The sequence below is a fragment of the Rousettus aegyptiacus genome, unplaced genomic scaffold (assembly GCF_014176215.1).
Source record: "Rousettus aegyptiacus isolate mRouAeg1 unplaced genomic scaffold, mRouAeg1.p scaffold_m13_p_12, whole genome shotgun sequence".
In the NCBI taxonomy this organism is placed as follows: Eukaryota; Metazoa; Chordata; class Mammalia; order Chiroptera; family Pteropodidae; genus Rousettus; species Rousettus aegyptiacus.
In genome coordinates this window covers 82,439,235-82,462,813 of record NW_023416287.1, presented here as the reverse complement: position 1 = coordinate 82,462,813, position 23,579 = coordinate 82,439,235, and the positions used below count along the sequence as shown (strand labels likewise).

The 23,579-nt window shown below is 41.5% G+C and overlaps 2 protein-coding genes and 1 pseudogene across 3 annotated transcripts in view; all 3 read left to right on the top strand.

Moving 5' to 3' along the window:
- The first annotated feature begins 717 nt into the window (after positions 1–717).
- On the top strand, positions 718–14,015 carry NARS1 (asparaginyl-tRNA synthetase 1). 2 transcript variants are annotated; one of them, XM_016129186.2, is made up of 15 exons: positions 718–918; positions 1,971–2,050; positions 3,854–3,919; positions 4,021–4,113; positions 4,200–4,289; positions 5,234–5,312; positions 6,135–6,205; positions 6,961–7,047; positions 8,060–8,281; positions 8,392–8,591; positions 9,001–9,136; positions 9,797–9,910; positions 11,914–12,045; positions 12,366–12,497; positions 13,014–13,145. In XM_016129186.2, exons 1-15 carry the CDS (start codon positions 876–878, stop codon positions 13,143–13,145), a joined length of 1,677 nt encoding a protein of 558 aa, XP_015984672.2. In that variant the 5' UTR covers positions 718–875. The 2 variants fall into 2 exon arrangements, with proteins under 2 accessions (XP_015984672.2, XP_015984671.2); XM_016129185.2 differs by having other exon boundaries at positions 721–918; positions 1,968–2,050; positions 13,014–14,015.
- A 2,691-nt stretch (positions 14,016–16,706) lies between these two features.
- Positions 16,707–16,825, top strand: LOC118610109 (annotated as a pseudogene).
- Positions 16,826–21,255: 4,430 nt separating this feature from the next.
- Positions 21,256–23,579, top strand: part of FECH (ferrochelatase) — a 29,247-nt gene continuing 26,923 nt past the window's right edge. The window contains exon 1 of the mRNA XM_016129173.2: positions 21,256–21,416. Coding sequence (XP_015984659.1) covers positions 21,350–21,416 — 67 coding nt within the window. The 5' untranslated portion in view covers positions 21,256–21,349. The remainder of the gene's footprint in view (positions 21,417–23,579) is intronic.

Genomic DNA, 23,579 nt, shown 5'->3' with positions numbered 1-23,579 from the left:
ATCGGCAAGCCCGCAAGCAGCAGAAGACAGTAGCCTGGACCTAATGGTCACAGGGGCCAAACCTCTGGCAGGCTAAAGATGACATCTTGACCTAAGTTATGTTTCAGTTCCTGGGCCCTAAGGTGGAATGTCCCCCTGGCTACTTGCCCATGAGACCTGACAGAGACACAGGACAAGACCTCAGAACTCTCTTCAAGACCTGAAAAAAATGACTCATTACCCTTATCTACAACCAATTAGCTCCTAGCACACCCCTTACCTAATCCATGGTGTCTTGTGACTTTGCCCTATATAATCTGTAACCTACAAGCCATTGGGGAACTCAGGATTTTGGCCTCCATATTGGCCAACTCTTTCTTTCTATAACTACAAACGCCCGCTCCTGCATTTCTCAGGGCCAGTACTCACACCCAAGTGGACTCAACAAAAAATATTGGGGATCTGGTACAATGAGTTATTCCACAAGCATTCCAACATCTGGGATATGGACCGAAATCCTTGGTCTGGTTTCCAAGAGAGCTCGGGAGTTTCCAGCTGGGGGCAGAATTGTAAGATCAGTGGAGGAAGGAAGAGGAGGAGATGGAAGGGAGAGGGTAGCAGCGCCACCGTGTCTCCAGCGTCAGGGAGTGCCGGGTCACTGGCGCCGCCGGAGCCCGGAAGGCGCCGGACCGGAAGTTGTCTCGGCCCCCTGCCCAAACATGGCGGCTGCGGCGACGCTTGCCCATGTCCTCTAACCTTTCGTAACCAATAGCGCCGCGACGCTCCAGTGACTCACTGGGGCGCGACCTATTCACGACGTTAGATGATGCAACGTTCTGGTCAAGGACTCCTCAGGTTCTTGTTTCGGTGACAAGGTTGCGGCGTGCTGGTAGGCGATGTCCTTGGAGGTGACCCGGGCGACCGCAGGGATGGTGCTCGGTGAGTGAGGCTCGGGGCCCCCGGGGTGTGTAAGTGGTGGCGCGGTGCCCCTGCCTGGAGCAGGAACCTCGTTGCGGCCGATTACCAGCACTCGCTGATTGCCTGGCACAGAGTGGGCGCGCCATCACTCTTCACGTGCGAATGCCTGGAGGGACGGCGGGAGGGCGGTAGGGCGGTAGGGGCCTGGCCCCCGTGGGCCGGACTGGCTGGGCCAGCCGGGGCTCCCTCCGGCCCTGCGTGCCCGGGGCCAGTATGGCCGCCGCCTTCGGCCCTGCGCCACTGCGAAAAATCCCGTGATTCAGCTGAGACTTAAGCACCGTTAAACGTGAAAGGTACCCCAATATACGAAGCTCTTCAGAGTGATCGTTAGGAAAGCACTAGAATTCTAATTTTCTTTCACATGTCCTCATTTATATTGAGATTGCCCAGGAGACCTTACAGTGTATAGAAAAAGGAAAAACGGAGACCCGGATGCCACTGCTCAGACTTAGCTGTGAGGCCGCCTGCGATTTGTTTCACCTCAGAGCTTTGGTTTCTTTTAAAGGCCAGAGGGGACTGATATTTATTTGACATCTGTGCACTGGCACTGGGATATATGATTTGTTTGTGTAATTGTATTTCATCCTCAGTGCAGTCCTTCATGATGGGTATTTTCTTCATTTTTTTAAGACGAAGCTCAGAGAGTTTAACAGAATTTTCCAGGGTCACCCTGGCTTTTAAATGATAACATCCCAAGATTGAAATCTGGTCTGGCCAACTTCAAAGTTCCTCTTTATTACTAGGGTCTCAGGTAGATGGAAGCAGTATCACAAATTAAAGTGATGAAAGTTCATTTTGAAAAAGCTAAATTTGTAACTTATGTTATTAGGAGATGGATGTCATTGAAATAGGGGGTGTGGGAAGATAATTATATAATTTTTTTGGTACTGTGATATTTTTTTACCGATCAATGAGTGCTCAGTTTACAAAGATAAAAAATGGATAATGTAGTATGAGATGACTGATAATTACTGTCCAAATGAGTAACTTATTCTCATTTTGTAAAACAGCAGAGCTATATGTCTCAGACCGAGAGGGAAATGATGCCACCGGTGATGGAACCAAGGAGAAACCTTTTAAAACAGGTCTAAAGGTAGTGTCTCTTCTCATAGAACATTTATTAATGACTTGTATTTATTAATGACTTAGGTCAGTTATTAATGTGACTTGTTGATAAATTTATTTCACGCGCTAGGTTTTGAAGAGAATTTTCAGAAAAGGGGATGTAAGCATTGTATACAGTTATGTAGCTTTAAGAGTATTAGATAATCGGTCTAAACTTATTTGAACATTTTTAAAAGGTGTCCTCTTTTTTTCCTTATCGCGTAACATTGCTTCTTGGCATTTTTCTTTCAAGTCAAGTGGCCAGTTTTGCAATTATTGTAGAAATAAAAATCAGCTTCTCTCATGCACAGTGATCTCATACCCAGGTTTCCTCCAACTTGACTCCTGATGCCTCTTAGTGAATTTACCACTAAAATCCAGATGTGATCCTGAGCCTTGAGACTCAAAGACCTAATTTATATCATTACACCAAGAATGGACCTGTTTCTCAGAACAGATACTCAGTAATTCATGAGTCTGGAGCTTGGAGCCAGATGCTAATTTATTAATATACTATTATTTCTCAGGGGCTAGGATTCTTAGCATATTTATTCTCTTTAAGCAGACATATATGGAAAGCCAACTACAGATCAGGGAGGTATTTATTTAGGTTATTATCAAGTGCTCCTGTCCTGGGAGCATTCCGTCTCCTCTTTTAGGCCACACTCTGTGATTATGCTTTGATTTATTATATATAGGTCCAACTTTTTTAACTCTTAGAGGAAAATCTTTCTCTGATTTCTGGGTTGTTGGGGATGACTTGGCTCTCCAAACTCACAACACTGATTAGGTGAATGTTTGTAGAATGTCACTGTCGGCAAAAGTGTGCCATTCTGATTTGGGGAATTATTGTTTGGGTCCTCCAATTTCAGTGATATAAAAGGGTTGATCGGTAGAGTATCATCAGAAAGTATATGAATTCCTGATGATTTGCAAACATTCTTATTTCTTAAAAAGGTGAACTCACTTGGATGTTTTTAAAAGGTCCAGGTTCCCTTTTCTGCACCAATCATTGAGTTGGAACTATTGTTAAAACAAAATGAAAAGGATTTTTCAGGTTAGAGAAGGCCATTTTTGTAAGCTTAAGACCTTGAGACTCGAGATAGTAACTCCTTACATTTCTTGGTTAACTTAATAACTTGGGAGAAAAATTGAAGGAATATTTGAAACAGTTAAGAAAACATCTACCTTTTACATACCTTCAACTATGTTTTTTAAGAAACCAAACTATAAAATAATAATGACACAGCAATGCCTGATATGTCTCAGTATTAGTGAAAAAACGGTGTTATTCAGGTGATTATTTTCCAAATTAAATGAAGCTTAGCCTTTTGTGTTTGTAACCATTACTTTGCTGAGTTTCAGAAATAACTTACGTCCCTGTTTCTTAGCAAAGATTAACCATTTAGATGTGATCTGCAATTGGTTTGTGCTATTAGCTTTCTCCTCTGTTGTCAGCATACCTCTACTCGTTACATACCTCTGGTCCCTGCCGCCACTTAAAATTGATTTCTTCTAATCTGCTTGTACTGGGAAACTGTTTACTGTGTAACCTAACTTCCTAGAATTGTTTGCAGAAGGACCTGAGGGCTTCTGCTTTAAACAAATGTTCTTAGTACTTTAACCAGCCATTCTATCTACATCCACTTTTGACTGTTGGGGTGTTTATGCTTTCTTTTTGGCTCTTAATTATGTTCTAGATGGTTGAAGTTGCCCTATAATGAAGGTGTTATTTTGATTTCAAATATTATACAATCTGAAAACATTTTCTTTTTCTCCCTCCTCACCCAAGGCTTTGATGACAGTAGGAAAAGAACCATTTCCTACCATTTACGTAGATTCACAAAAAGAAAATGAGGTAGGATGAGCCACAACCTTTACAGAATTATATTTTCTGAATAAATTTTCATCAGAACATAGAGGCCTCGAAAAGAATCAAATATCTGTTTTTCTCTCTAGAGGTGGGATATTATTTCTAAATCACAGATGAAGAACATTAAAAAGATGTGGCATAGGGAACAAATGAAGAATGAATCCCGGGAAAAGAAAGAGGTGAGCAGTGAATTTGCCACTGTGAACATTTTAGGAGTTAGAACACCAGAAACCATCCTAACAAATCGCTTTGTCTTTAAAATTAGGCAGAAGACAATTTGAGAAGAGAAAAGAACCTGGAAGAAGCGAAGAAGATTACCATTCAAAGCGATCCAAGTCTTCCAGAGCCAAAATGTGTAAGTACGACAGGTGTTGTTGCGAACGTTGTGGACTCGTTACATCAGACTCTTATTTCTGTGTCCGAGGGGCCTGCTGTGAGATTTGTTCCTTTGCTTTGTTTGTCTTTTCTTTTGTAAGGGATAGAAAGAAATAATGTTTTAGAGTTTTGAGGCTGGTAGTTTTTGGGGGGTTTATTTTATTATAAAGTTTAATAATTGTGTGTTGAACAAATTCTGTCCTGATCAAAAACTGGCAAGCCTGGGATCCAGCCTGGCTGTGCTGTGTGGTGTTGGTTGAGTGATTTTACCCTCCCAAAGTGTCCGTTTTCTCACCACGAAATAAAAGGTGGAAATCATGATTTTTAAAAACACATAAAACGTTTGTGATTTTATGAATTTGGATTTCTTCTATATTTTTTTAGAATAGAATATTGGATTGTGAATGGGCATGCTTAGGTTTCAAACAGTTCTTATTGCTAATGAATTGTCATATCTTTTGTTTCTTTAGTTAGTAAGCTGTTTCTAGGCTGTATTCACCATCCCCTGTCTCTACTCATCTCCCTTCCTACATCCCCCAAACAAAAAGCCAGCTAGCCTTCGTTAATTTCCACCTCCCAGAGTGCGAGGAGGGACTGTGAGGTCAAGGTTAAGGGGCTCTGTGTGGACTTGAGTCATAGCTATCGTGAATTCATTTATTCACTGATTTTCTATAGTGATCTCTGAAATTCTGCGTCTTTCTCATGGTTGGTTTCATACTAAGAGAAAGAAGACTTGGTTTTTATTTTTTTAACCACTCCAGTATGGTGAAATTTTTTTGGTTCTGACCTGCAGTGGAGTAATTCTCTGCAGTTTTCCACAATGTGTGACTTTTTAACACTTTACTTCCATCCATCTGATGTTACTGAAGTTGATATGTGATAAATGACATGATTATTCAAATGTCATTTATTTTAACTTGACAGGTGAAGATTCACGCATTAGAAGGATATAGAGGCCAAAGAGTAAAGGTGTTTGGCTGGGTCCACAGGCTGCGTAGACAAGGTAAATGCCATGGCTTTCCTTTTCTCTTTTTTATTTTTAAATATTCCTGGTCTTAGATAAAGAAGAGCATAAAAACATTTACTCGGAGGTATTGTGGGTTTTGGATGCTAGCTTTTTAAAGGAAATGATTTGTATCCTAAATTTATTATTCAACATGACTTAACAATTTTTTAATTATTTAAATGCTATTTAAGTGTAAGCAATGAGTGATTAGGAGGTATCCAGTAAATATTTGTTTAATTAAATTTAATTATTTAATGAAAAGCAGGAGACATATTACAGAAAGTAGTGAGCCAAACCTGAAACTTATTTTGGGCAATAGTGTTAACATTTATAATTAGTATATTTACATTCTACTTCTCCCCAGGTCTTGATATTTTGTTTTCTCTTTCTCTTTTTATTATTCTATTACATGTGTTTCATCCTTATAAAAAAAGAAGTGGGACATAAATTAAAAAAGTGATTCTGTACGACAATATTTATGCACCTCCCTCTGAGCGCACAGTACCACACTAAGCATGGCAAGGGATTCAGTGTCTAATAAGACTAATCTCTCATCTCATTGCTTGCTGTCTTGCTTTCCCATCATCGTGTGGATCATGCAGATCACATCAGATTTGAAAGAACAATGAAGAATATAAAATGCTTTACAAATGCTGAGCAGCGCCATTACCAGTGGACGCTTCAGGGGAAGGGGGCCACATGGGAGATTCGAACTGTCAACATTTGACCTTGGGGTTTCCTTTATATGAGATTGAATTATGAGAAAGTACTTTTAAATGCCTTGAGACCAGTCCAGCTAAATTTCTTTCTCATTTTTAGGAAAGAATTTAATGTTTCTGGTGTTGCGGGATGGTACAGGGTATCTTCAGTGCGTCTTGTCAGATGATTTGGTAAATATTTTCTCTTATTTGTAACTGAAAATTAGATTTTTTTCAGTAGGTTCCTTTACCGTTAATTTTGGGAATTTTAGGATCTATATACATATTTTCAGCTGTTATTGTGGAAAAAAATTATTTGTTGGAAAAAACCTGGTTGTTTGTCCTGTGGAATTTCTGACATTCTGTATTCGGTGTCATTTAACATGTTGCTTTACCTTCTCTATTTCTTATAAGCTGGAGTTAGGTCTAATCAGTTTCAGGTTCTTTTGGAAAGGGGTGGTACATGACTATTTCACGGGCAAAGCTGTGTTCTTCCAGTTGCATCGTCATGAAACACGTAATGTCCGATTGTTTTTATGAATTATGGGTTTGGGTGTTGATAGCCCGGTCCCTTCCTTATAAAGTTCCCATCACTTTTTTGCTAGTGATTTTAGCATATATTGGTGATCACAGCTTAGATGGACTCTGTATTATTTTAACAGTCTGAATTTTAAAGAGAAAGAAAAACAAGCTTTTCAAATACTTTTAAGATATGTGGGCTAGTGTCATTTATGCCTATGTATGTATGTGAAGTACGTATTTACATCTATATGTATAGATAGATAAATCTTTCATAGAAGTAGCTGTTCTTTATTAATATTAAAGATTGATGGCCATCTTCTTATTTTACTAGTTTTGGAGCAGAAAATTCGGTTGTAAATAATCCCCTTTGCTAATATTTTAATGTAAGATATAAATAACTAAATTTGAACTTGATCTTTTTACAGTGTCAGTGTTACAATGGAGTAGTCTTGTCCACTGAGAGTAGTGTCGCAGTGTATGGAATACTAAATCTTACTCCAAAGGGCAAGCAGGTGAGCCAATTGAGTTCCTTACTGGCTGAATAGGTATTTGTAGATTAGTTTGTTTGTTTTCCAATGCCTTTATTCATACTTTTGGTATGTGGCTTATAAAACACAAGTACAGTGCACTTGCTTAATTTAGTATGCCTTTTCCTTTTCCAGTGAAATATGAACACTGTACAGCTCATAAGATGTAACGAACTTAGGGATTTCCAATCTTACAGAATTCATGAATAATCCTCATGGGCCATAATGTAGCCACTGTGCTGTGCATATATGAATAATTTTTCAGCTAGGTAGAAAAACTTAACAGTCTCCCCAAAGAATTTCAGGAAAGATCAGTAATTTAAATCTGAAACTTTCTGAATAGAATTTGAAATCCTCTTTTAAAGAGGTTAAATAAAACTCTTGATATTCGGAAAGCTATTTGTTCCCAAGCCAACAAGCACATAACCTATACCAGTTAGAGTTACTCATTGGTAATTTTTGTTTATATAACTTCTACTGTGATTATATTTGTTGGCTGGGAAAGAAAACAAACAAATGCGACATATTAACCACCAGAGGGAGCCCCTAGAGTCTGCCTGATAGACTAGAAATAAAGTTGAAAGAGCTTCTCCCAGAGGAATAGCTTTGAGTTTAACTTTTGCATCTAAGGAGTATTTCAATGTGGGTATTAAGTTATTTTAAATTATTGGGCTAAGGCTAGAAAGACATACCAAAATGTTAACAGTAGTCAGTAATTATTCCAAGTTGTGGAATTATAGTTTATTTCGTTTTCTAGTTTGTGCTTTTCTATTTTTAAAAAATTGCATGTGTGTATTTATTCTGAAAGAAATATTAAGTATGTCAATATGAAATTGAATTATTGGGTCTTTTTTTTTTTAAAGGGTAGGCTAATAATAATGAAGTTCTTAGAAATACCAGCTTACTAAAACTTTTGACATAAACTAAAATCTTTAACACTGTAAAATTTTTGTCTTCTCCCTTTTTTCTTTCTTCCACTCCCTTTTTTAAAATGTAGGCTCCCGGGGGCCACGAGCTGAGTTGTGACTTCTGGGAACTGATCGGGTTAGCCCCAGCTGGAGGAGCTGATAACCTGATCAATGAGGAGTCCGATGTTGATGTCCAGCTCAACAACAGACACATGATGATCCGAGGAGAGAACATGTCCAAAATCATGAAAGCACGTTCTGTGGTTACCAGGTGCTTTAGAGATCACTTCTTCGATAGGGGATACTATGAAGTGAGTGTGCATTTGTCGTCTTGCAAACAATACGTTTCGCCATTTTTAAACTTGAATAGAGGTGCTCACAATAGGCCTTTATTTATTTATCCTTCCTTCCATTTGAACAGGTTACTCCTCCAACATTAGTGCAGACACAAGTAGAAGGCGGTGCTACCCTCTTCAAGCTTGACTATTTTGGGGAAGAGGCATTTTTGACTCAGTCCTCTCAGTTGTACCTGGAGACCTGCATTCCAGCTCTGGGAGATGTTTTCTGTATTGCACAGTCATACAGGGCGGAACAATCCAGGACACGAAGGCACCTGGCTGAGTATGGAATTGTCTTTTTATTTAAAAATTTTTTTTTAACAAAATATGTTTAGACGAGCAATATTCATGTAGGCAAAGGATGTCTATGTAAAAATGTTAATATGTTAAGAAAATATCTGAAGGGAAGTTGAATAAATTAATGGAAACCATGCAAGAAATGTTGCCTCTTAGGCCATAGGTAGCTAAGGTCTAGTCTTTCACTTGCCTTGATCTTTTATATGTTAAGGGATAAACAAGAATTTACTATTTAAGGGCAAAAGATGGGTGTGCGATCTAAAATTAATTGCCGAGTTGGTAGTAGGTTAGCAAGGCTGGAATTTTACCTTTCTGGACAGTTACCTAGTGTTACAATCTTTGCTTGAGAGAAACTGTAGAAATGAAGAGCAGCTCTGAGCCAGTGTCTTCTTCAGATACACGCACGTGGAAGCAGAGTGCCCTTTCCTGACCTTCGAGGACCTCCTGAACCGATTGGAGGACTTGGTTTGTGACGTGGTAGACAGAGTCTTGAAATCACCTGCAGCAAGCATAGTGTATGACCTCAACCCGGTAGGTCTAGTGTTCTGTGGGAATGCAAACGATGATTCTTTCTTGGAAGGCAATGAAGTCTTTGCCCTTAGTTTTTGTAGATGTGATGGCTTGGTGAACTCTGAAATTTCAATGACTAATAGATACATACTTTTTGAGATACAGTTAATATGTAGCATATTAGTTGCAGGTGTGCAACATAATGATTTAATATATGTGTTCTTGCAAAATAATGATTTGATATATGTGTGCTTGCAAAATGATCACCACAATAAATCTAGTTAACATTCATCACCACACAGTTACAGTTTTTTTCCCTTATGATGCGACCTTTTAAGATCTGCTTTCTTAGCAACTTTCAAATTTACAACTCAGTATTAGTAACTGCATTACATCACCAGGACTCATTTATTTTATAATTGGAAGTTTTTACCTTTTGACCACCTTCACTCATTTCTGAACTAATATTTTGAAGACTAAAATTTGATAGCAAACATTGCCAATAATTTCATAATATTTTAACTTACATAGGAGAAAGGTCATGTTTTCCATTTATAGGGATATCTGTATTCTTTTAGTCTGAAATAATATTTTACAATAACGCTAAGTCATTTTCTTAAAATGGAAATTTTAGTGTTGATGGTTTCTTTCTAGACACTGTATTTTTCCTTTTGACCATAGAACTTCAAGCCCCCAAAACGACCTTTCAAACGGATGAACTATTCAGATGCTATTGTGTGGCTAAAAGAAAACAATATAAAGAAAGAAGATGGAACTTTCTATGAATTTGGAGAAGTATGTATTCCATTCTAAGCATTGTTTCAAAGGCAGCATGATGCTTAAGTGGGTTGCTACTTCTGTTTAATTAACAGTGATGTAGGAGGCATCTGCTTGTCGGATAAATGGTAACAACTTCCTGAGACTGAGCAAGGATTCATTGAGTTAATAGGTATAGAATAAGCCTTTCTGTAGTGTTCAGTAAACATTAACAAGTTCTTAGCCTTCACATCTCATCCTTTGCCTCTTTCCTCTTGTTCCACGATCAATCACAAGCTCTAGTTATAATTCTCTGGGCTGGCAGGATGCTTCAGAAATTTGCGAACTGTATTACTACATGCAAAATGTTGGTGTGTGTATACATTTGTTTCGTTTATCTGGAGAAAGTATCCGGCTCTTTCAAAAAGGATTTCTCCCTCCAAAATAATGAATTAAAATTTCTGCTCGTGGAGGAGATTCAAAGAAGAAAATAACCATTGGTTAAAATGCAAAACCAAGAAAGAAGGCCTTGATGTGGAAGGTGGTGTGGTGCCGCAGATGAACTGAGCGAGCACGTGTCCGTTTTGCTTGGGGCCACCCTCCTAGCCTCAGTTGGGGGTATAGATTATTAACATTCTTCTGAACCCTCATCCCTGTGCATTTAGCCATCCTTACATAGTATTTGCAAATCTAACTGCCTTACAAATGAAATGTAACTACTGCTAGATAGAGTTTTATTTTTTTTTAAGAAGGAATTTATAGAAAGACAAAGAGTATAGTAGGTCTATATAAATTACACTTAATTGTTTAATGAATTCAGTTGGTAATGTTTAATAAAATTTGTATTGAGAGCTGTTATTACTTAATCTGCAAAGTGGTGTGATTGAGGGGAAAGAACACAAACTTTGGAGTAAGAAGCCTTTCCAGGGGGGCCGAGCTCCCACCACTGTCCTTACTGCTATATTACTGAAGGCCAGTGACCCCACTCTCTGGTTCCTTATCTCTCCTCTGCCTTGGAGGTGTGATGTCTCAGTGAGCCAAATGCCTAGCAGGGTCCGCGGCGCAGGAAGCCCTTTATTCCACACCCATACACGTGAGGACGCTAGAGTAGACTGACAGTCTTTAGGCCTTTTGGAACGTACAGTGAGACCCCTTTCCCCCAATTAAATTTGATGCAGAACTCTAGTATGTGATGCAGCGAAGAGCTGAGACCAGAGTTCTGCCACTCGCCTCCCACTTCCTCTCTACTGGAGGGGGTGGAGGGCTCCGGGGACTAGAGCTTGAAAGCAGCTGTGCCGGGGGACTGCCAAGCTCCACGTCAGTCCTTTCAACAAAGCAGTGAGTCTTGTCCAGTTCTCTCAGTTAGTGTTTACTGGGACAAGAGATTTCAGCTTTAACTGGAATATATGTATGGTTTACTGAAGGGTGTTCTGAGAGAGAAACGGATTAACTTGATTCATCATCATCTAACATTTCTCGGCTAACTATTCCAGGTGTGGTTGCACTTGAAATCTAATACAGATTATTTGTCTTATGACTATCTTACTACCATTGAAGGCATATAGGTTTATTGTAATAGAAATGCAGATAACAGGTGAGTTTAATAATGTGCATTATGTTCTGGAGCTTTCACTGCTTATCTTATGCCTTATGGGACTAAGTGGACCACAGTTGCTTCAGAGCTAGATAAAACTGGCCACTGAAAAAAGTAACAGAGCAGCGTCTAGTCTCCGTGATAATGGCTCGGGTGGTTTTCATCCGGTTATTTTTCGTTTTCATTCCTCAAGCAGCGTGGCACTTGAGATATACTGTGGAAAGAGGCAGATCTATTTACAGTTTATTTAACACCTGTGTGAGTTTTTAAATACATTTATTTGTTCTTTGAAGAAATTGTCCCTGACACCCATGTGTATGGGTTTTGGGTGGGTGCGTAGTCTCTCCTGTATTGTGTTAATAAGAAGGGCTGCTACTGGGTGCAAGAGCTGCTCCTGTCTGGTTGCATTTCAAACTGCTGATGTTAACGAAGTCTCATTTAACCTCAGGATATCCCAGAAGCTCCTGAGAGGCTGATGACGGACACCATTAATGAGCCAATCTTGCTGTGTCGGTTTCCTGTAGAGATCAAGTCCTTCTATATGCAGCGATGTCCGGAGGATTCCCGCCTTACTGAATCTGTCAGTTTGTGACTCAAGTAGTATTAGTAATTTTGCTTTTAAAGGGGGTAGAGACTATTGTTGAAAAGAGATACAGCTCGTGACAAATATCTCATAAATCCAGAATGACTATTGAGAAGTTGTTTTTTTTTTTGAGGGGGGGGTCCTCTGATTGGGTTTAACAGACCTTGTTAAATTATAGAATTTGAATAGTTGAATTTTACATAATTGTAGTGCTCTTTTAGCTATAGGAGCTTAATTATGATTTTCATTTAAACTCTGGAGTGGTGTCTTGTCTGACAGCCTGGTAGTAACTGCATTTTATTCACTTGTCTGTAAAGGTCGACGTGTTGATGCCCAATGTCGGTGAGATTGTGGGAGGCTCAATGCGTATCTGGGATAGCGAAGAAATGCTGGCAGGTTATAAAAGAGAAGGAATCGATCCCACTCCCTATTACTGGTACACAGATCAGGTAAAATAACTTTTAATACTTTAAAATATTTTCATTGTAATAGTTCTATAGAAATTGAAATTTTTAAAAGAGAATTCAGGGTGGTCCTTTGGCATTTGAAGAACTGTATTCAGTTTTGTGGTTATAATGTGGCATGTGAACAATGCTGTTTTTATTTTTTCTAATATATATTAACTTATTTGAAAACCTGTTTAACTGCTGGCTTGCTTGCTCATTGCTACTGAGTTTTTAAAACTTTGTCATTCTATCCTACAAACATCTAGTGATACTTTTCACTTTCCTCTGACTAAGAGAAACATTGACTTAGTTTAAAGGTTTGAAATCTCTTCTTCCACAGTGGCACTTAATCCCTGGTTCATTTTTCATACCAAATTATTTCTTCACACGTGGTCCACAGTGGCATATAGATTAAGGGTTAAATCTTAATCATAATAAGCTAACTCATTTCACAGTAGAAAATTTAGACTTCTTTGAACAAAGTTGTAAACTAAGCATTCTTCTCTCCTTTTTAAACAGAGGAAATACGGCACGTGTCCTCACGGAGGATATGGCTTGGGCTTAGAGCGATTCCTAACCTGGATTCTGAATAGGTATCACATCCGAGACGTGTGCCTGTACCCTCGCTTTGTCCAGCGCTGCAAGCCATAGCCAAATACTAATTCCTCCTGAAACACTAAGGAAAGAATACAGTTCGTGAGAACAACAGACTGCCTCTTTAAAAAGAACAAAAGCCAAGATCTTCCTATTTTTATTCCATTGGGGTGTATCTGGTTCTGTTTTCTCTTTTTCTTTTCTATTCCTGCTACCACAAAAAGTAATCCAGATCACTTGAACATCAGCTAATGTCAATATTGTCATTTTAAGAAAAAATATCTTTGCCCTTTATATGCCATATATATAATTAAACAGTTTCAAATTATGGTCTAAGACATTCCAGTTAATATTTCTGTACTTTTAAGTGTAACTTAAATTCTTTAATTTATATCATTTTATTTTGTCAATGAGTTAAACATTTTGGGGGAAAATTGATAATGTGTAAAAATCTGTATTAGAGTGAATAGTCTCTTGTATCAGTTACTAATCTTTTCTAAATCTGTATAGCTGCTTATAATTCTGAGGCATACAAATATATATGGAAGAATAAATATATATGGAATTGCCTTAACAATTTGAAGTAAGAGCAAAATTTTTTTTCAGTGCTTCAATGAACAGCATCCTTCTTAGCATTACTTTTAGCTAAAGAGGTAGGTTGATCTTCCCTCTTTCCTAGTAGTTCCTAAATAATTAAGAATAAATAAGTTCCGAAAGAATTTACAGCTAGAATATTAATGACAACTGTAAGCGACTGAGTCGTCCCCACGTGCCCTCAGATCTAATCTGTGCTACCTTATTAACTCTCAGCAGGCGTATTGAATGGCTTCATTTCAGATTTGGTTAATTTCTCCCCAAAAACGCATGTCTTGTATTCTCACTGTGATGTATTCCCATCAGTCAATAAATAGACACACATTAAAGTTCTTTGCTGGCTTAAATTTTTTTAAGCTGAACATCTCTATTTCATATTATTTCATGCCTTATGCATTTTTTTTATATTTTTATGTTTTAGGATGTGTGTATTTTTCATGATATGCAATTAGATATTACTAAATTCAGTAGTCATTACTAAAATTACACAGGAATGATTTTTAAAAATTAGATGTGGGTCTTAGTCGCATCTTTTTATAATCTTTTTGTGTTATTTTTGAACACATATCTTATTTTGCAATTAAGTGGAATGACAGATGGAAATTTAGCCTGTATCTTAAAATAAAAAACACTTTAAGAGTGTGAATGAGCTCTAATTGTGTTCAAGTAGGCAATTCATATGATCAGAATTTAGGTGAAGAGGTTAGACTCAATCAGCTTGAGTTTTAATTGTGTAAAAGAGTTGAGAGTTAAATACTGAAGGGGAGAGCAGTGGAATTAGGTGGGGATGAGGGAGCCAAGGTCGTGGTGACATCAGGCCCAGGAACTTCACGATGGGCAGCAGACGTCCCCCAGGGGGCTTTCCTTCCTTCACTGTGTAGTCGTTGCTGTAATGCAGGCGTCACACCCCCATCACACATCCCCGCCCAGTGTCCGGGTCATGGACACCCTGCTTCCGAGCCCCTGCTTTTGTGACACTGTCTCCTCATTAGGCTTTTTTGCCCCATGAAACCTGTTCCTAATGTGGCTCTTAAAGTTGACACACCAAACACCCATTGGTCTTTGGTACTTGTGTAGCAAGCAGACCTGCTCAAGTTTTAGGGACAGATGGGAGGCTAATACTGTAGCAATTCAAATGGCTTAAGTGTTCATTTTCCCTCTTCTTTATCGTCCTGCAGCCATTCTTGGCCACATTGTTTCAGTTTCCTCCATGCTAGTTGTTTCTGTTTGTTTGGGTCTCTGTCTTCCCTGTTAGAGGCTTTCCTTGGCATGGTTCTTGGTTGTCTGCTGAGAATTGCAAATAGAAGATAAAAGTGCTCAAAGTGTGTGGGTAGGAGATGCGTGCCTCGTGTCGATTGAGCTGCCTGGGCCATTTAGCAAGGGTGTCCCTGATGTCAGCATCCTTAGGTCTTTTCTCATAGCCTGGTCAGATTCCAGACTTCCCATCTGCTGTGGGTCTCTGCACTGTCAGTAAGTCTGGTTCTTTGAACTCCCTTCTTGCCAGTGATCTGCTCTAAACTGCCTGGTAGCCAGTCCAGAGCCCTCGGTTGCTTCTCCAGGATTCATACCTCCAGTTGGCTGCTGCAGTGGAAGAATCTAGGCAATCTGACCTCTTCTTCAACAGACTTAATCTCTCATTCTAGCATCTCTCCTCTTTCATCTCCACTTCCAGAGGTACCTGGTGCTGCCATTGGGATTCTGTCATGTAAATCTGGATGGTTCTTGGCTTAGGAAAGTCAGCTCGGAATTCAGTTTTCTTGGGTCTGCTAAATTATTAACTACTTATCCATCTCCCAGCCTCCAAAATGATGTTGCCATGGTTCCTTTTTCTTTTTTTCCCTATCCTTTTAGGTTTATACTTGAAAACAAGACACCATCACCAATAAAACCTCTATTGACACCTTTACTACTGGGGTTTGAGGGAGGGAATGAAATTACATCCATGTTTTGGAGTCCCCGTTTTTACCCAAAGGCTTTAACTTCGTATTTGAAGACGAAAGAAAGTAGACATAAGTGAAAGGGGGGAAAAGTTCAATTATTAGCTATTAGCAAGGAGAGTGATGAATCCTCTGGAAATTATTTCATTAAAAAATGATGAATGAATGGTTAGTTTCAATCCTTATTTCTACATAGGTGACCACTAAAATTTCCTGTTGGATAGCTGTACCTGTTTGCCCTTCCTATAACATTAAACAGGTAAAAACGACAATATGAAAACAGTAAAAAAGCACACTCGTCTCTGCCTCAAACCGGCTGTCCTGCTGACTAATGTGTTTCTCTTTTTTGGCCTTGCCAGGGCTGGAAGCCTTGGAGCTGCCCGATTTCACCTTCCTCTGAGCACCAATGTGCCATTAACCACCTGCTGCTTCCCCTGGCCACTCCCTTCAGTACTTCTCAGGAGAACTGTGGCCACTGTCTCCTATTAGCTCACCCTGCTTGCTCCCTTGCATGCCACTTCCTCAGCACAACCCAAACAGGCTTCTCTTCTCAGTCACTATCGTGACTGTTGATGACTCCCATTGGCCTCCAAAGTCCATGTCCTTGGCACATTCGGGCTTGGCCCTCAGCCTTTTCTCCGCAGCCGCCTTTCTGAATCCTTCCCATGTCCTCTGTGGTGGCCAAGTGAATGCCTGGCGTGCTGTTGCCCTGTGCTCTTCCGCCTCCATTGTGTCCTCCCCTCTGCATCCGGTATATTCCAAGCCTACTCCTGTTAAGTCCCAAGCCCACCTGGGTGACAAAGCATTCCTTCATCCACCCAGCCTGAAATCATCACTCGCTTTTATCAGGGAATCTTCTGCTCCCAACCCTAAACGGGTAAATTTTCTGGATAAGTATAATAACGCTTCCTGACCCCCAAATCTTAGCTGAGTATGAAACATCTCTAGATATCAGAATTGGAGGAGGGGAGGTATGGAGGGTCTGAAAACCTCTATAGGGATGGGTTAGGTTAGGGATACAGATTACAGGGAGAATTGAACCCACATAAAGGTACAATGGGGCTGTTTTTTTAAAGAAATGTTTTCAGTCTATGGCCACACCACCCTGAACACACCCAATCCCATCAGGTCTTGGAAGCTAAGCAGGGTCAGGCCTGGTTAGTACTTGGATGAGAGACTACCTAGGAAGACTAGGTGCTGTAGGCATTAAAAAAAAAAAAAAAAGTTTAAAGTATAACATTCATACAGAAGAGAGCATACATCATAAACATGCAACTCTGTGAATCTTCACAAAGTGAACACATGTCCCCAGCTCCCAGAATGCCCACGCCCAGACAGGAAAGTGGAGCAAGGGCCTGCATGAAGCCTGGCCTGGGACAGCTGGTCTTTCTATGAAAAGAAATCTAGAAAGCTGGCTCTGTAGACGAGGGAGCCTGCTGTCTGCCCAGCGCTGGGGTTAGGGGGTGAAAGCTTCCTGGGAAGAGTCAGCTCCCCGGTTTGAAAGTACACACCTGCAAGGAGCAGGACCACTGAGCCCAGAAACCCCACAAACCTGGCCTAGGACTGGTGAAATATCTGGATCTTGGCAGAGGCACCAAGAAAGGCTCTGTAGGGACCCTTCCACCACCCAGGGAAGAGAGAACACTCAAAAAAAAAAAAAAAAAAAAAAAAAACATTTTCGTCCAATTTGTACTCAAAAAAGTCAAAACCCTCAAAAGGAAATGAATGCGTTTAGCCATGCGGTACTTGTCAATATCCAGTTCATTCTCCACACAGCAGAGGAAGTGAACCTTCTGAAACGTGACCCCAGATCACTGCTAGAAGGAGGTCACCTGATAAGACACATGTCTTTAATCACCCACAAAGTCCTGCATTAATCGGCTGAAATTTTTTCCTACTTCCCCCCACACCCTCTGCTGAAGACACACGGTCTCCTTGCTGTTCTTCAAAAGCTCTGTTATGGGTTGAGTTGTGTGTCCCCAAAAGATAGGTTGAAATTCTCACCTCTGATACTTATAAACATGACCTTATTGGAAATAGGGTCTTCACAGACGTAATCACGTTAAGATGAGGTCAATTTTAATCCAATATGATGTATCCTCATTAGAGGGAAAGCTGGTTGTGCGAAGACACACACAAGGAGAATTCCAAGTGATGATGAGGGCAGAGATCAGAGTGATGAAACTACATGTCAAGGAGAAGCTAGGAAGAGACAAGGAAGGATTCTCCCCTACAGGTTTCAGAGGGAGCACGGCTCTATTGACGCCTTGATTGGAGACTTCCATCCTTCAGAACTGGAAGACAAATTTCCGTTGTTTTAAGCCACCTGTGTTGTGGTGCGTTGTTCCAGCAGCCCCAGGAAACTAATAGGGGCCTCGAACTTGTTCCAGCCCTTGCTGCCCCGGACCACTCTGCTCGCAAAGTCCTTCTGCAAGAAGCCTCTCTCACTCCCCACTGGTCCCTGCCCAAATGCCACCTTTGCGGAGAGTCCATGCCTAACACCAAAACGAGCAGTTCCTGCCTGCATTCCTTTGCTGCCTTTTTTTTCTTTGTGGTCCCTAGCTATATCTGACATTATGTCGTATATCTTTCATTTATTATCTGCATTGCCTTCTAGAATGTTGGTTCCATGAAAGCAGAGACTGTCCCATTTATGGCTGCCCGCCCAGTGCCTATCATGTACCTGACTGACATTGGGAAGCTCTCCAGTCTGTATTTGTTTCAATAAGTGAACAAGCTACTCAAGAGTCCAGTTTTTCACTTTTTTAGCCTTCGCATTGCTTTGCTCATAGACTCTCAGTAAATATGGGCAGATGGATCAGTCAGCCCACCACCACTAGAGGGTTTAAGGCCCTGCAGGGTAAAGACGGGAAGTTAAAATGCATGTCGCATTGGCCTGGGGTTGGTGGCTTCTTTGCTGTAGAACAATTGTGGGGACGATCGATCGGATTTCTCTGAGTAATCACTGTTTGCCCCACACAGCCACTGTTCCTCCTGCATTGAACACCACCCCACTTGCCTCGTTGTTTCTCTGATTAAGGAAACAGAATTGAGTAATCTTAATTTAGTTTGTGTAGCTCTGAGGTGCCAATCATGGCAAATAATGAATTACGCGATCCCCCCTTCCCTGAAGCGTTGAGCTGAAACCAACAAATTCATTTTATTTAGGACCACAGGCTGAACTCAGAGTACCGCCTGTGACAGGAGAGTGCTTTCTTCACTAATTATGTCACTCTGGCTCAGACAAACCCTCTTCTGCAAGGTGGGGGTGACACTTATCTGCGTTGGCCCAGAGGCTGTGCCTTTGGCCCTCTGCTAAAGGAAAGCGGTATATAATTTTGTTACAACTATGGAAGCCAGAAAAAAAAAATGCATTCATACAATACAAATACATACAAAAATGAATGTATACATATATGTAAATCTCATATGTTTTTATAAATTTCCTTAATCTTTCTGGTTTTCTTAGTAAACCCATATTTAGAAGTCACAATTTCTAAGTTAAGGGCCTTTTTCTAATCAGTTTTGAAAAGGGCCATTATAAAACACATTTTATCTGCTTTCATTTCATAAGAACATAAAAATTTACTCGTTGGAAAGCTGTTATATTTGATGTTTGTAAGAAATAAGCCATAGATTAGAAATAACAAATGATACTCTCTGTTGGGAAAAATAATGAAGTTCTGTTTTCCATTTATCGCTTCTGAGTCTTTATATGGGCACCAGGAGGTTTTATAAACGAAGAATTTTGACTGCGTTTTTTAAAAGTCAGTAAAAATGAAAATATGGGCTGTGAATAAAATGGATGAAAAGGGCTAATTCATTTTTTAAAATGTTATTATGTTGATACATTTAATAAATCATGTTTTGCTAGTTCCTTTCCGAAGGTCAGATACAAATGTTACCCCTCCCAACTGGTGGTGATGTGAGGTCAGGCACCTTTATGCCTCGTCACTAATCATCAGAATTAGTTTGGGAGGGGCCAGAAGACCCTGTTATCTTCACCTAGCAGGAGGGGCACAGCACCCCAGATGGAGGCGTTACTTATCCAGAGCTCCCAGAGGTGGCTGAGAAGAGTCTATGTAGCTGAGATGTCTGAAGCCCTTGGCCTTTTCTAGTTCTCCGGCCTTGTCTATACTTTTCCCAGCCAGCACTCTTTTTGTGTAGTTTGTTTAAAAGAAACAGATTTAGGCTTTAAGTAGAGAAGTATATTATCTATAAAGATCATCTCTTTGAAGGGCAAATGAAACTGACATAATTTTTGCTATGACAGTAGAGAGTTTAGCAAATGTACAGGAAAGCAATTTGATGCCTGCAGCGAGCTTCACGTCCCTTCTCAGGGAACGTCTCCTGCTTGAGTCGGAAGATCATGGAGGTGACACGAAAGGCAACCCGCTTCATTTGACCGTCTACATTGGACTTAGAAGCCTAAGGAGGACTGACTTTAATCATTAATAAACCAATTCAATTAAGAGCACACGTTTTAGCTGCAGAAAACTGGTTTTCAACCCATCTAGACTTCATTTTCCACATGGCTTGCTCCCCGACTTCCTTCAGGCCATTGACCAAATGTCAGGGAGGACTTCTCTGACTCATCTATTTCAAATTACATTAGCCTCCCCCACACCCCACCCATACCCTCACCCCACCATCTCCTTTAACGTTGCTTCATTCTTCTAACACTCATTACCCAAACTAGTACATACTGTGATTGTTTTCTGTCTCTCCCCTAACCTCCATGTAAGCACCTCATGTACTCTGTTCAGTGCTGTTTTCTCGGGGTACACAGTAAGCGCTTGATAATTGTCCGATGAATGAATGATGTCTCAGGCCTTTCTGTTCCAAGAGGTTGTCTTGTTCGCACTGAACATCTGGGCAGGGTTGGCAGGCAGAAGTGTGGGAATATAGAAATGCCTAGAATTGAGGAAGGTACTGTTCCCCGCACTGGATTGGGTTACCTGGTGGTTACCCGGTGAAGGTGTGCAGACCTGATATTGACAAACCTCATCATTCCATCATCGCTTTAAGAAATGCATTTGCCGGACTGGCCTTCGCTTTTTCTGATGCCCTCATGTTCAGTAGTGTAATGTTTGCTTTGTGGTCCCACCTGTCAAACTCTGCTACACAGATACTACAGGGAAATTGAATAATTAATAATGTCATGAGTGTCTGGTATAAAATAATTCCTTTTCCTATTCTGAAAACAAAGCAAAACAAAACAAAATTGGGTTGGCACAGCTGTGTCGTAACTAAGCAAGCAAGCTGGAGAACTGAATGAAGCAAAGCATCCTCATAGCCAAGTAACAGTCATGGAAACGTATGAGGTCCTTTGCTGAGCTGAGTGAGGCTGCTGTTCCTGACTTAGTCATGTTGGCACATGCCGCCAGGGCATTCGCCCAAGGTCACCAGGGGAAAGGGGGGCGTCTAGCACGGCTTTGGTGGTGGTTGCGGAGAGGGGGGTCCTCTGGCACAGCCGGGGGCCCTGCCTTACCCCGGGGGCGGGGCGGGCCGCGGCGGTCTCCCAGCGAGGGGCGTGGCCTCCCCCGGCCCCGCCCCGCCCGGCCCGGCAGCGAATGAGCGGGCGCGTCGCCGCGGCCCGGAGGGTGGGCGCACGTGAGATAAGGCCCTGGGCGCCGCGGGGCCCTGGGCGCTCGGCGGCCGGGCGCAGTGCGGCCCCAGCTGAGCGTGCCACCGCGGGAGGACGCCAGGTCTCCGGCCGCGGTCCCGGCAATGCTCTCGGTCGGCACCAGCATGGCTGCGGCCCTGCGAGCGGCGGGCGCCCTGCTCCGCGGTGGAAGTAAGTGGCGCTGTCGCGGCAGCCACCGGCACCAGGGGACGGCGGAGCGCTCCCGATCCCCCACCCCCAGCCCGGGCGCTTCCCGGGGCGGCGGCGACTGCGCAGGAAGCTGCGCGGGGTGGAGCGAGGGGCGGAGAAGGGACCGGAAAGGGACCCTGTCCTGGGAGGGTCCAGAAGGGGACTTGGGTCACTTGAAGGCCCTGGGAGGCCTCGGGGAATAGGCTTGGAGTTCCACAGGTCAGCTGGGTGCCTGTCCGCAATGGCTGAATTTCTCAGAGCTTTAGTTTTTATCTGTAAAATCGGAGTAATGATAGTCACAGGATTGTTGTGAGGATTATGGGAGGGACGTGTGTTAAGGGCCTGCGACAGGGAAGATTGAAATCAAGGCATTGTCCATTAGCTCAGAAGTGTCATGAGGCTTTGGCTAGAAATAAATGACAAAGATTTAGTTAAGGGTCTTGGGGTTTGCAAAGGGAAAACACAGCTAAGCAATACCCGCAGTTTTCCCAGGGAGAAAGCACGGTTTGACAGTATAGGAAAAAGCACACGTTTGGAAAAATGTCAGTCCTGCGTTCTAAGTCTGCGGATTGGCTCAGATGGTAATCTTCCGGATGTCTAGAGTCTGAGTTGCGGAACATTTTCTTCTTGAGGTCATTCAGATGGTTAACTGAAGCTTTGATGTATGTTCAGGCATTGATTATAACGGACTGATGTACATCCAGGTCTTGACACAGGACTGGGAAGTTCAGAAATTTAAGTTCCTAGGCTAGTTAGGGCAAAAATAAAATGGTTTCCTTATGTATGCATCAGCTTACTTTCTTTTAATAATTTAGCAGCTTGACCATAGTGACTCCATTTTATTCACTCTTCATCATCATCACCATTACATGGGCATCTGCCCGGGGCGTCCGTCCCTGGTGATGCAGGTCAGTATGTCCAGAGCTGCTCTATTCTAGCCCCTGGCATCATTGGTGCTCACTTGCCCTGGGAAGCAGGACTTACCACGAGGCATCCTGGGCTGGAGTTCCTAGAGATATTTGGAGAACAAATAAGACCCCTTAACAACTCCACATATTTCTGATGCAAACCATGATGTAGGTTGTGTCTACAGGATGAGCTGATGGGACTCTGGGTCAGGCACACCAAGTCGAGATACTAGCTCTGCAGCATTCCTAACTTTGACCCTTTGAGCAAGGTACTCAGCCTGGCTTCAGCTTTGGTAAATGTAAAAGGAAAGGAGTAAGGTGGTACCTCATAGGCGTGCCATGGAGATTAGATATAGGTAAAGTCTGTAGCACAGCGCCTGGCATGCAGTAGATACATCGAGACTCTCAAAAAGTTCAGTTATTATGTAAAAGACTGCCACATACTAACACGTTTGAAAGGTGACTGGACACAGAGCTGACTTATTTTTCGAAGAAGCTCCCCAATTCATCAGTCTGGCGCCTACTGAGAGGGAGAAGAGAGAGAATCCACTCTGAACCTCCATATCTTATTGCAGGTGCCTTTGTTAGGAAAATGATAAGGACCCAGTGTGTAATGAGGACCAGGTCACACGGGGTGCTGGGAGACAAAAGGCATTATCTTTTAAGAAGAGGAAGCACAGTGGCAGTAATGGGGCTGAAATATCAAGTTAATCTTTTCTTTCATCGTCCCTTCTTCCTGCGGCAAATAAAGTCTGACCAGCTCTAGATTTGAAGTCGTGGAGCAATATGAGAAGCTGTAAATGATTTGTCGTCCAGGTTACAGGGAACTAAATGGAAGCATTCAGAAACCATAACAGAAGTATATTTGAAATACTCATGTACTAGTTGGAGACTCATCTCACCCCATCTCTGTCCTCCTTTCTAAGGTTCACAGGAGGAAATGTTATTTTATTACCAGCAGTCATGTCATAGGATGCCAAAGTTCTACTCTCACACCCTCTGAGATCTGATATATATAATCTCATTCATATAAGGAATTGCAGACATTGTGACATGATTGAGAACCCAGCTAAATCTCATCATGCAGTTCAGAATTGAACGTATCTAAAATAAGGAGATGTGGGTTGGTTTGAGACTTCATTTGAGCAGAATTAAACTTTATGTCAGTCTTTGCATTCTGCTTTGAGTTAGGGATTATCCAGCACAAGCTCATGTAATTGGCTCTGTTGGGAAAGGG